The following is a 14,038-nucleotide window of genomic DNA, read 5'->3' on the forward strand; positions in this document are numbered from 1 at the left end:
AAAAACCAGTCTTGACTAGATGGACCTTTGTTGGCAAAATAATGTCTCTGCTTTTCAATATGCTATCTAGGTTGGTCATAACTTTTCTTCCAAGGAGTAAGAGTCTTTTAATTTCATGGCTGCAGTCACCATCTGCAGTGATTTTGGAGCCCAAAAAAATAAAGTCTGACACTGTTTCCACTGTTTCCCCATCTATTTCCCATGAAGTGATGGGACCAGATGCCGTGATCTTCATTTTCTGAGTGTTGAGTTTTAAGCCAACTTTTTCACTCTCCTCTTTGACCTTCATCAAGAGGACTTTTCATTCCTCTTCACTTTCTGCCATAAGGGTGGTGTCATCTGCATATCTGAGGTTATTGATATTTCTCTCAGCAATCTTGATTCCAGCTTGTGCTTCTTCCAGTCCAGCATTTCTAATGTGTACTCTGCATATAAGTTAAATAAGCAGGGTGACAATATACAGCCTTGACGTACTCCTTTTCCTATTTGGAACCAGTCTGTTGTTCCATGTCCAGTTCTAACTGTTGCTTCCTGACCTGCATACAAATTTCTCAAGAGGCAGGTCAGGTGGTCTGGTATTCCCATCTCTCAGAATTTTCCACAGTTTATTGTGATCCACACAGTCAAAGGCTTTGGCATAGTCAATAAAGCAGAAATAGATGTTTTTCTGGAACTCTCTTGCTTTTTCAATGATCCAGAGGATGTTGGCAATTTGGTCTCTGGTTCCTCTGCCTTTTCTAAAACCATCTTGAACATCTGGAAGTTCACGGTTCACGTATTCTTGAAGCCTGGCTTGGAGAATTTTGAGCATTACTTTACTAGCGTGTGAGATGAGTGCAATTGTGCGGTAGTTTGAGCATCCTTTGGCATTGCCTTCCTTTGGGATTGGAATGAAAACTGACCTTTTCCAGTCCTGTGGCCACTGCTGAGTTTTCCACGTTTGCTGGCATGTTGAGTGCAGCACTTTCACAGCATCATCTTTCAGGATTTGAAATAGCTCAACTGGAATTCCATCACCTCCACTAGCTTTGTTCGTAGTGATGCTCTCTAAGGCCCACTTGACTTCACATTCCAGGATGTCTGGCTCTAGGTCAGTGATCACACCATCGTGATTATCTTAGTCGTGAAGATCTTTTTGTACAGTTCTTCTGTGTATTCTTTCCACCTCTTCTTAATATCTTCTGCTTCTGTTTGGTCCATACCATTTCTGTCCTTTATTGAGCCCATCTTTGCATGAAATGTTTCCTTGGTATCTCTGATTTTCTTGAAGAGATCTCGAGTCTTTCCCATTCTGTTGTTTTCCTCTATTTCTTTACATTGATCGCTAAAGAAGGCTTTCTTATCTCTTCTTGCTATTCTTTGGAACTCTGCATTCAGATACTTATATCTTTCCTTTTCCCCTTTGCTTTTCGCTTCTCTTCTTTTCACAGCTATTTGTAAGGCCTCCCCAGACAGCCATTTTGCTTTTTTGCATTTCTTTTCCATGGGGATGGTCTTGATCCCTGTCTCCTGTACAGTGTCACAAACCTCCGTCCATAGTTCATCAGACACTCTATCTATCAGATCTAGGCCCTTAAATCTTTTTCTCACTTCCACTGTATAATCATAAGGGATTTGATTTAGGTCATACCTGAATGGTCTAGTGGTTTTCCCTACTTTCTTAGAGTGTCCATTTCTCTTTGCTGAGAGTCCCCATCTATTCATTCGTGTGTGTGTGTATATATATATATATATATATCTTGGTTGGTTGGTTAATCTTAAGCATACTTATAACAGCTGTTCTAAAGTCCTTGTCTACTAATTCCAACATTTGTGTCATCTATTGGTCTGTTTCTGTGGGCATTTTGATCCTGGTTATGGATTCATTTTCCTGTTTTTTCCCTTGTCTAATATTTTTTTATTGCATGTCTAACATTATGAATGGTCCATTGTTGAGAATCTGAAATTTGCTGACTTCCTTTAAAGAATATTGACTTTCAATCTGGCAGATAATGATTTCTTAGCAGATTAGCTTTCTCCTTTTGAAGCTTGTTTCTAGGAATTGTAAGGGTATTCTAAAGCAGCCTTTCTTAAGAGACTAATGTCCTGTAGCTTAGTCTTCTGGGGTTGCACCCGAATGCCCAACATGTAATGAGATTTCTCTTCTAGTTCATTGAAACCGCATCTCTCTCAACACTGGGCACTTTCCCGAATCCCCACTCCTCTCACAGCCCTCACTAACTGTTCTTTCCCAGGCTTTGGCTATCTCCCTGTCCATGTGCCAAGGGGGACCATTACAGATATTCCAGCCACCTCAGCTCTCCTGACCTCCAGTCTCTGCTCTGCCCAACAAATCCACTGCTTTCTGTTCAGGACCCATACTTTCCTTGGCCTTAGTTAGAAAGTGCCCCCAACAGGAAATCTGGGGTAAACATGGGGTTCACCACCTTTGTTTCCCTTTCTCTCAAGAACAGTAGTCATTTGTAGTAGCTTATCCAATGCCTAAAAATAGTTATTTCATATATTTTGTTCAGGATTACAATTGTTGATAAAAGGACAGTAAATCCAATAGCAGATATACTTGTTAAGGCTGGATCTGGAAGTTAGCCTTCCTCTATCTTGTTTTTAAAATTTGAATTTGAATTGCTATAGATAATTGTACCTCCATTTCCTACTATGTCCAACACATTAAAATTATTTTCTTGTCCTTTGTATATTTCTGGGTTTGCCATATTGGATTATAAAACCAGGACAAATGCAGGCTCTGGAGTCAAAACTGGAAGAGAAAATACAGTTTGAAATTAAAAGTTATTGAATAGATCAACTGTCTGTAAAAGTCATATACCAAATGCAGAGTAGAAATTAGACTTTAAAAGAATTTGGAGAGTATCTTATGAATGTAATAATTTGGAGTCCTTTGTATTAAAGAAAATTTGTCAGAGAAGGTATAGAATGGTACTAAAAAGTACATTAAAGAGATCAAATGGATTTTCATAAATATTTTAGACTTTTTTTATACTTTAGAATGGTAAGCAAAGGTTTTAAAATTCTGCTTTTTAAAATTTTGCTTTTACACTAATAACACGTGTCTGGTGGAACAGCAAAAGCAAAGGGAAGAAGATAAAAATGAAGAGATACTTTGTTATTTATCATTGTTGCAAGCGGCAGTGGCACCAAGAGCCCCCTGTTTTTCCCAGTGTTGCCCACTGCACAGGCACAGCTGTAGAAGAAAGAACCCTGATATCTGGGGCAGGTTCTGTTGCTGCCCTCTCCTTATCTGCTCACTGCCTGCTCCTCAGAAACTGCTCTGATGCGCAGACCTGGCAAGAACCACTAACCAAACCTTCAGGCAAAAGCCTTTAGGCAGTCCAGAGATGTGCCCTGTGCATCTGAGATTCATCGCATTCTGGGAGGGAAACCGACACTGCGTTTAGAACAGTGAGTGGGATTCACCTTCCCGAAGCTCAGCCCGCGTTTTACAGCTCTCCCTCTCAGAAGCCTCTGAGTGTGCTCCAGCCCACGCTCGCTGGCCAAGTCCCTCGGGGACTCCTCAGTCCTAGACGCTTGAAGTTGAAGAAGGCTGTGGTGCCCCAGACGTGTGTATCTCTTGGCCTCTCGCTTTTTGCCGTGTGTGTCCCGGCATTGGAGCGCCTCTTACCTTGGGCCTTCCTTACTCCCCTAGCCCCTGCCGCCCGTGCCACCTCCCCTGCCAGAGGCTGCTCCCAGCCCCGACCAAGTGTGCTCTGCCGTCTGCACCATGGGGGCACCACCACACCGTGTACACGCTGGCCCTGCGCGTCAGGTTCCCGTGGCACACTTCTCGCCCCTGTTCAACCATCAGCTTTTCGAGAGCAATACCCTCTTTTATTCCTCTTAATAATATTCCTCCTTTGTGCCAATGATGGCCCTTTATGGCCATTCAGAAACATTTCATCTTATGATTAATTCTCTTGGTTAGAGTATGCTGTAATTCTTCAAGTGTCCTAAACTAGTCTTTCGCTTTCAAACGTCAAGGAGTCCCCCGCCCCGGTCTGGCAGTTGTCAGTTCATGAACGAACCTGTTTCTGCCTTGTCCACAGGCTTTGTGATTTTGTAGGGCTTCACTGTGTTCGTTCTTGGCCTCCTCTGGTTCAGGCAAAGGTTAGAGCATTCAGGGAGAATTGTGGTGTGTGTCCCTTGAAGCAGCAGTTGTGACGGTGCACTGTCTCTCCTCCACGCAGAGAGATGTTCTTTACTACCATGGAAAGCCACCTTCTACGCTGCAAAGTGCTGGAAATCATATTTCTCCACAGCTGTGAGACGCCCACCCGCCTGCCCTTGTCTCTGGCCCAGGCCCTCTATTTTCTGAACAATTCCACATCACTGCTCAAGTGTCAGGTATGTTTTTCCCTACTTCACTTCCAGGCCTAGACCACCTTTTCCTGAATCCGTGAGCTTATTGTAAGTTATTTAAAAACTGTATAAACCTCTTACTGAGGAAAGAATTTATTACCTACTACTTTTACTATCTCTGCAGTCAGATAAAACCCAGTGGCAGAAATGGGATGAGCTGGTTGAGCACCTGCAGTTCCTGTTATCCAGTTACCAGCATGTTTTAAGAGGTAAGGAGCATTTGGGCACAAACCAGGTGGTGTGGGAGTCTGGCAATGGACATTATTATGTATTAAAGTCACATAAGTGACTCTATTAACTTCAGTAAATCATTGTTCCTTAGTGTAACTGCAAGAAACGAGAAAGGACATAGCTGGAATCGCTGCTCTGAAACAGAAGAATTCACATAGTATTTTTGTTATGGCAGATACTGCAGTGGTCCTCACAGTCCTTAGCATTGTGTACGTAAATGAAAGTTACCCTAACGTGAGCAAGATTCAGTAATGACCTGGCTAAGCCCTGACAGCTTTCCCGGGCCCATCACTGCAGAATCTTCGTTGGGTCTAGTGCTCACGGACTTGGATGTTGTACACATCTGTCAGTGTGATACAAATACACAGAAGATCAGTGGCAAGGTAAACATGTACGTCTTCCAAACAACGTAAGACTGTGAATGTGGCTCTGCCCGAGTCACAGGCAAAGCCAGTGAGGAGCTGAGAGACTTAGATTAGTTAGTTAACTAGCACTCAGGGGCAAATATCGACAAGGAAAATGGTGGAATAGGTGCTTCAAATAGGAGTGATTTGATCAGCCAAGGATTAATGAGGCCCTTAGGAAAACTAACATGATTATACATTACATAAGGAAAGATAGTAAGTTTACAAGGAAGAAAACTGACAGTCCTCTTGATGTGATACCCTGAGAACATCTCATCACTTAGGTAATGTTCTTGCCAAAAATTCATGACCTGAATCTAATCAGAAGGAAGCATCAGACAAACCCAGATTGAAGGACCTTTTACAAACTAACTGGCCTGTACTTTCAAAAGTCCCAATGTCTTAAAAACAAAGGAAGACTGAAGAACTATTCCAGATTAAAATCAAACTAAAACACATGAATATTATATGCAAAACATGATTCTGGAGGGGATCCTGAAAAAAAGCTTCTTTATGGTCCAGCTCTCACATCCATACAAGACTACTGGAAAAACCACAGCTTTGACTATACAGACCTTTTTTGGCAAAGTGATGTCTCTGCTTTTTAATATGCTGTCTAGGTTGCTCATAGCTTTTATTACAAGGAGCATGCTTCCTTTGATTTCATGGCTGCAGTCACCAACCACAGTGATTTTGGAGCCCATGAAAATAAAATCTGCCACTGTTTCTGCTTTTTCACCGTCTATTTGCCATGAAATGATGGGACTGGATGCCATGATTTTAGTTTTTTGAGTGTTGAGTTTTAAGCCGGCTTTTTCATTCGCCTCTTTAAACCCTCATCAAGAAACTCTTTAGTTCCTCTTCACTTTCTGCCATTATATTGATATCATCTGCATATCTGAGGTTGATATTTCTGCCGTAAGTCTTGATTCCAGCTTGTGTTTCATCCAGCCTGGCATTTCTCATGATGTACTCTGCATAAAAGTTAAATAAGCAGGGTGAGAATATACAGACTTGACATACTCCTTGCCCAATTTGGAACCAGTCTGTTGTTCCATGTCCAGTTCTAACTGTTGCTTCTTGAGCTGCATACAGGTTTCTCAGGAGACAGGTAAGGTGGTCTGGTATTCCCATCTCTGTAAGAATTTTCCACAGTTTGTTGTGATTCACAGAGTCAAAGGCTTTAGCACAGTCAGTGAATCAGAAGTAGATGTTTTTTCTCTAATCCCCTTGCTTTTTCTATGATCCAACAGATGTCGGCAATTTGATCTCTGGTTCCTCTGCCTTTTCCACATCCAGCTTGTACATCTTGAAGTTCTCAGTTTATATACTGTTGAAGCCTAGCTTGAAGGACTTTGAGTATAACCTTGCTAGCATGTGAAATGAGCTCAATTTTAAGATAGTTTGAACATTCTTCAACATTGCCTTTCTTTGGGATTGGGTAGTATGAAAACTGACTTTTTCCAGTCCTATGGCCACTGCAGAGTTTTCAAAATTTGTTGACATATTGTGTGCAGCACTTTAACAGCATCATCTTTTGGGATTTGAGATAGCTCAGCTGGAATTCCATCACCTCTACCAGCTTTGTTCATAGTAATGCTTCCTAAGGCCCACTTGAATTCACACTGCAGGACGTCTGGCTCTAAGTGAGTAACCACACCATCATGGTTATCCGGGTCATTAACACCTTTTTTTACAGTTCTTCTGTGTATTCTTGCCACCTCTTCTTAATCTCTTCTGCTGCTTTTAGGTCCTTGCTATTTCTGCTCTTTATTCTGTCCTTAATATATATATATATATATATTGCATATATATGTGTGTGTGTATATATACACGTATATACACACATACATGATCTAACTGCCATGATCATATTGAGGTTGATTTTAGCTCGGTAATGCTCTTGGGAAGATAAGATGGTCCTTACACCCTCTTTTGCCTGGAATTGAGGAAGGTATTACAGAAACATTAAAAAAAAATTAAAAGCACTGGATTTAATATAGGAGTTCTGGGTTTGAATCACAATTCCATCACCTAATCACCTACTCTGCATTGGGCAGCTATTTTTATATCTCTAGACCTCAGTTTCTTCCTTCTATAGTATAGGGATGATAATACATAACTTGCCAAGACTATTGCTAATAGGCATGAAATAATGCCACCCCACTCCAGTACTCTTGCCTGGAAAATCCCATGGACAGAGGAGCCTGGAAGGCTGTGGTCCATGGGGTTGCTGAGGGTCAGACACGACTGAGTGACTTCACTTTCACTTTTCACTTTCATGCATTGGAGAAGGAAATGGCAACTCACTCCAGTGTTCTTGCCTGGAGACTCCCAGGGATGGGGGAGCCTGGTGGGCTGCTGCCTATGGGGTTGCACAGAGTTGGACATGACTGAAGTGACTTAGCAGCAGCAGCAGCAGCGTAAAATAAAACAGAAAGTGCTCAGTCAATGTTAGCTGACTCTCAGGCTGCCTGTTGCCAGGCCAGGAGTATGCTACAAGGGTCTTCTCTGCTTCAGACCCTTGTAACTAAAACATAACAGAGCATTGTCAAGGCCATGACATGTGGTTGTGTGGTTTGTGCATTTTTTAACATGCTCAAAGAAAGGTACGTGTCCTTTTAAGAACAAAGCCCCAAAGGCAAATTCCATGTGTCCTCAGCCTCACTGAAGTTTATGTAATTGTTTCTTTTGGAGATCTAGCAGAAAGTTTAATATTAAAGCAGCTTGGTTTTGTTTAAAGTTCACCTTTAATATTTGTTCATTTCTGTTTTGTTTCCCAGGGAATATACCTGGGTCATGGGCAATAGTGATTTAAGGTGGACATGGGACTACTTTTATTACAGAATATTCTCTTCTGCCTTGAATAAGGGAGAGGAAGCTCTCAGACCAGTGTATAGTGACCAAGAATAAATGGGGTATTCTAATCCTGTTTTATCCTTAGCATCCTTTTCAGCTTCTTTAGAAAAGAGTTAAGAAGGAGAAGAAATATTTAGAACCAGAAGTTTGAAAAGAGTGTCCTGCAGAGAACACAACTGAATGGTTCCCTGAAATAGTCAGTGTCTTTATCAGGAGGCATTTTGCTGTGACAGCTCCTTAGTCATCTCTGCCCGGTTCAAGTGGGTGGAGGACGTCATTGAGTGCGTTTTGAGGTCAGCCAGAGTTGTCCAATGGGCTTCCAGGTGGCGCAGCAGATAAATAATCTCCCTGCAATTCAGGAGGCATAGGTTCGATCCCTGGGTGGAAAAGATCCCCTGGAGGAGGGCATGGCAACCCACTGCAGTATTCTTGCCTGGAGAATCCCATGGACAGAGGAGCCTGGCGGGCTACAGTCTATAGGGTCACAGAGAGTCAGACACAACTGAAGCGACTGAGCACACACAGAGTTGTCCAACTCCAAGGGTTGGGTAGGAAAGAAAGAGGTTGGGGAGTCCAAGTTTGCCCTTTGTTTATGGGAACTTCTAAGGAGGAAGAGAGGAAGGGGGCATAGACAAATTCATATACACTGGCTTATCTAACCCAATAAGCCTGTGAGATGAGTACCAACCCCCTTTCACACATGGGCAAACAGAAGCTGAGAGGAAAGTAGAGGCAGAGCCAGGGTTCAAACTTAGGTCTGTTGCCAGAGTCTGTGGACGGTGGAAACACACTGGAGGAAATTAACTTTCTGTGAAATCCCAGATGAGATTAGAAGATGAGGTTCTAAGGAATTTCTGATGCCCACTTTCTAAACTCTCTATACATGGTTAAATTACTTACATACTGACCCTTGACCTTGGGGAGCAATGTATCTTGAACCCCCACATTTTGTAAATGTTCCCATAGAGGGCACAGCAGCCCCTGAGAGGTGGATGCTGGGCTGTCACTTGAGCTGAGGGAAGCGAGCCCCCACACCCCAGTTTCATAGCCGTGAAACTCAAGTCCGAGCCTCAGCAAAATAACGAGTTGCCATATGCTGTGAGTTCTCCTGATGCATGTGAGTAATTAGAATATACTTTAAAGCTATGAATCTAGGAATTTAAACATATGTTATTAAATGAACAAAATGCTTTTCCTGAATTTCACTCTGGGCCACTGAGGGTGATGCGGAAGTCAGACACCTGTTCATTCCAAGGAGAGTCTCACACACAGACTTCCTGCAAGGAGCCTCATCCACAGAGTGGAGAAAAGCAGACTCAGGCACAATTCATACATAAGTTCAGTTCATACATTCATCCAGACAACAAATATTTACCCAACGCCTCCTCTGTGTCTGGCTCATTGGGAAAACTTCAGTGTCTAAAACTAACATGGCCCCTGCCCTCCTAGAGCTTAACTGTCGAGTGAAGTGATTGGCTTGAAACAAACCATCACACTAGTAACATAATTGCAATGAAAATAAATGCTGTGAAGGGAAAAAGTAGGACTTAAATTGTTTATGGGGGAACTCGGGAAGGCCTCCCTGAAGGAGTAATACTCAGACTAAGATGAGAAGTACTGGTATTAGCCAGGCAAATGGGGAGGGCAAAGTTTCCCAGAAAGAAGAAACAGCATGTCCAGGGACCTTGAGGCCAGAAGCTACTTCGTGAGTCCAAGGAACACAGAACAGACTAGTAGGACTAGGATTCAGTGAGCAAGGGGAGAGCAGGAAGCAAGACCACGGGCCTAGACAGGAGCGGGCATGAAGGGCCCTCCGGCTAGGGAGCTCACTCACCTTGATTCCCAAGTGAAGGGAACCCAGCAAGATGGTTGACGTAAGGCCCAATGGGTGACGGACAGGCTGAGGACGCGAGAGGTCGGGGAGGGTAATGGTGATGAGGGTGTGACAGGCCAGGGGTGTCGAGGCTGAAGATACACCCACGGTTCGGCTGGTATTGACATGGAGGTACATGGAAGAGCTGCAGAGATGGTAAAGGGCTCCATGTGACCGTTAGATCAGAGGCCCCGGTGACAATGACCTTGACACATGATAATCGCTAGCCCTAGTATTGACCCAGGGACTAGTAACCGCACTCCCAGCCCAAGTATCTCAAGCCAGGCCTTGTGCCACATAAGCCCTTTGCAAAGACTGCCTCACACAACAACCCCAAGAACCTCTGCGGTAAGAACTCTTGTCCCTACTGAAGCATAAAATCCAAGGCCCCGCCAGCTGGGCCAGGATGGTTCAAGTCCAGTGGCCAGGACTTCCTCCCCCTGGGCGGTGGGTAGGTAGGCACTGCTAACCTTTGCTTCTCTAAATTTCCTGTGTTAATAGATTCCAAGTTCCTCTTGCTCCCAAGTCTCCCCTATCCCTCTCTTTGCAGCCAATTCTTTGTTATTTCGAAGTCATTTTCATGTTTTTCAGAGTAGCACATGCTTTAAGAAAATCAAATTCTACTAAAAGGATTTTGTCCCCTGTGACCATTCTTCCCAAGTAGCAGACTGAAGCATTGCACATTTCACTGCTTAAAACATTCCACATACCTCCTTTTGCTTTCAGAAGACAAACTCCACACTGGTCTGTGACCCAGGCTGCCTGCCAGTCTCTTCTAGTCCTGTTTTCCTTCTTACTACCCAGCTCTAACCTCTAGTTTTCCAAACAAGCTTTTCCTGTATCATTTGCACCTTTTCCCGCTACATGGACTGCTTTTCCGCTAGACTTTTGCATGCTTACCTCCTTATCCTTTGGGACTCAACTAAGAGGCCCTCCCCAAGGAGAATGCACCGCTTCCCTTGTATCCTCAATGTTCCTGTTTATCACGGCACCCGGTTTATTTGTTTGGTTGCACTCACCAAAACCACAACTGTCTTTGTTGACTGGTTCAGTCAGGCTTCCTGCGGCTAGAACGTCAGTCCATGAGGGCTGGGCCCAGGTCTCTGATCGCACTGTCTCCCTGGAGCCTAGCCCTGTCCCAGAGGCAGGGTAGGCACTCACTGTAAACGCTGGTTAAATGTTGAAATGCCCCTATGATGACATCTCAGGGCAGCTGTGCCTCCTGTTTCCAGACTTTTTGGATGTTCTACAATCGATTACACTTTTTTTTTTTCAGTTGATTCTGTTTTCTCAAATTTCTAGACCCTGTAGTTCAGTCCTTCTAGTAACCGTTAATGAAGGTGCCATTACCCCCTTTTATAAATGAGATGGAGAAATGACGCTGGCATGGTCTCTGGTGCACCCGGACTCAAGGCCTGCAGGGCCCTTCCCTCCGTTTGCCTTATGTGTGACCTTGTGCTCCTGTGCCTCGACTCCACACACTTCCAGAGCCCTGCTGGGACCGACTCATGGTTTTGTAATGGATACCTTTAGAAGTTTTTACTTTCCCCCAGCATTTTATTTTTGGACCTACAGAAAAGTTTAAGGAGTAGTATGACGTACACTCATATAACCTTTACCTTGATTCAGAAGCTGTTGATGTTTTGCCATATTTGGCTTATCTATTGATCTATCCACATACTATTTTTGCTGAACCAGTTAAGAGTAAGTTGCGCTGTCATAATCCCTCATGGTTAAATACTTCAGCTTAAGAATATTCTCCTACATACCATTATTCATTATCCCACTGATTTTATCCTCGATACAATGTTTCGTAGTATGTGCCAGTAGTACCTTGACTGGTGTTTGGTTTTGCTTTGGGTCAGGACTCAGTCAGACATCACACACTGTACTCGGTGGGCTTGCTCCTCGGCCTCCTGTCATCTAGCACAGCTGCCAGCCTTTGCTTGTCTCTCATAATGGGACATTTTTGAAGAGTCCAGGTCAGTTATTTCATAGAACACCGCACAATTGGGGTTGCCTAGCTATTCTCTCATGAGCAGCAAGAACACAGAAGAGATGACGGTGTCCACCCCTTTCCAGTGCGTTACATCAAGAGGCAGGAACATCAGTTTGGTCTCATTGATGTTAAGTTGGACCATATGGTCAAGGAGTATCTATGAGATTTCTCCTGTGTTTTCTTCCCAGAGGGTAAAACTTTGAGACTCAATATCCTGTTTAGCCTTTCATTTGGGAAACTACTGAATTGATTTAGTAGATTGAAAAAATGGTCCCTTTCTAGTTATGTATCCCTTCTACATTTCTTAACTGGCCTTCTGGTAAAAATGACCTTTCCCTTCTCCCTGCACTCATTCTTATTTACTATGGATTTGGGACATTTTAAAATTCACTGTTAACAGTCCCGTTTTTTTGTTTTTTGCCATTATTTACCATCATATTGTTCAAAATGTGGCCAACAGGAACTCTCTAACATGTCCCCATTAGTTTCTAAGCATTCCCTTACTTTCTTATGAAAAAAAGTCCCAGGTTCACCTTGTAACTTCCTTGCCATGATCCTAAAATCAGCCTTTTTGCCAAGAGTTCTGGCATCTCTTAGTGGGGAGTGGGAAATAGTATTTTGAAACCAAGATCTAGGTGCTGAGCATGCTGACTGCTACTGGGACAGCCATCAGTTATTATTGCTTCTAGGCCCTTTCTGACAAGAGCTAGTAAATTATGTAATTAAAAAAAAAGTCCATACTGATACCTGTTTCCACTTCCACAGAATTCTTCCTCTTCCTGTTCCTTAACTCAGTCTTTTCTCCCACAGTGAGAACCCTTGCTTTATTCTCAACAACACGAATGTATTTATTCATTTGGTCTATCCTGCCATACATACAAAATGGATTCTTTTAAATAGAATTACAATAAACCAAAATCATGACAAACTTACCACGTAAAACTTAATATTTCTTTGCAATATTTTTCAAAGAATAGTTCTCCAATTATATCCATTTGAAATAGTTTCATTATTTAATATAGGTTTGTTGTCTAAATCAACAAAGGAAAAAGAACTAAAACCAAGGCTTTTTTTTTTTAATACTAAAACCTGAGGTCCAGAGAGAACCAGAACAAAGGACCTTTCAGAAATGGGCCTTTGACTTGTAGCCTAGTCACTCATAAACAAATCTTTGCCTAGACCCTACCTACCAAAATTCCATCTTCCCCAGTCATAGAATAGAAAGTCGTACAGAACAGTGCCGCTGACTTTTTCCCTCTTGCAGAGCACTTGCGGAGCTCAGTGATTGACCGGAAAGACTTAATAATCAAAAGAATCAAGCCCAAGCCCCAGCAGGGAGATGACATCTCTGTGGTGGACGTGGAGAAGCAGATCGAGGCCTTCCGCAGCCGCCTGGTCCGCATGCTGGGGGAGCCGCTCGTCCCGCAGCTGCAGGACAAGGTGCACCTCCTCAGGCTCCTGCTCTTCTTTGCCGCAGACCTGAACCCCGACTCGGAGGCCTCTCCGTAGGCCCAGAGCAGCCCAAGGTCGTCCGAGGCACTGAACACCGAGAATACCTCCTGAAGTCCACCTCCAACTGCTTGGAAGTCCCAGAAGTATAGAAAGTAGTTTAAAATCTAACAGGACCAAACCTACCTTATTTATCTGTAGGCTATGATAACTTTCTAACTCTTTAGTAAACATCTTTTTTTTTAACAACCCTGTCCTAGCCTCTTCTCAGATATGAGTTAAATATACACGGTGTATATATTTTTTAATAAATTATTTATGTATACTTTTTTGAAACAGGTAATACTGTATGCACTATATGTCTAACATTTCCATTCAAGATGTGAAAAAAAGAATCCATGTGCTGAACAAATTCGAGACGTCAATGTTACATCATTCAAGGTACTGAGAACCTGTTTCAAAAGAGAAAGATGTTTGTCTCCCTAATGGAAAACAAGCATCCTATACTGGACCTGTGATACTGCCTATTTGTGGCCTGTCTGTTAAGACCTAATGTAATGAAGGGGGATAGAAACAAAAGTGTTGAGTGTGCTGCAAAAGAATTGATGTTAAAAGGATACAATAAAAAGGCAATGGTGTTTCAAAATACCAAGTTTATTGTGCTCAGGCTTCATGACTGAGCAGGCAGAATGGAATAACAATGAAAAAACCTCCATCTACATTTGAGAAAGTAGTAAGGATTTTTATTGTCAAAACAAGTAAAAGATACAAGCATAACAGAAGACACAAATAAATTAATTCTGATCATTTGAGACTCCAGGGTGTCTCTGGGGGAGGTCAGCTCGACTCCTT

The 14,038-nt window shown here is 42.9% G+C and overlaps 1 protein-coding gene across 3 annotated transcripts in view; it reads left to right on the forward strand.

The window, feature by feature from the left end:
* SIMC1 (SUMO interacting motifs containing 1) overlaps positions 1-13,993 on the forward strand; it is a 75,819-nt gene extending 61,826 nt beyond the window's left edge. The window contains exons 8-10 of one of the 3 annotated variants that reach the window (XM_044925488.1): positions 4,200-4,356; positions 4,496-4,580; positions 13,215-13,993. In XM_044925488.1, coding sequence (XP_044781423.1) covers positions 4,200-4,356; positions 4,496-4,580; positions 13,215-13,246 — 274 coding nt within the window. In that variant the 3' untranslated portion in view covers positions 13,247-13,993. Of the gene's footprint in view, positions 1-4,199; positions 4,357-4,495; positions 4,581-4,693; positions 5,769-13,001 lie in introns of those variants that run through there. The other 2 variants (XM_025296408.2, XM_006047274.3) reach the window with 2 other exon arrangements.
* Positions 13,994-14,038: the final 45 nt, after the last annotated feature.

Source organism: Bubalus bubalis, chromosome 11, assembly GCF_019923935.1.
Source record: "Bubalus bubalis isolate 160015118507 breed Murrah chromosome 11, NDDB_SH_1, whole genome shotgun sequence".
NCBI classification, from domain to species: Eukaryota; Metazoa; Chordata; class Mammalia; order Artiodactyla; family Bovidae; genus Bubalus; species Bubalus bubalis.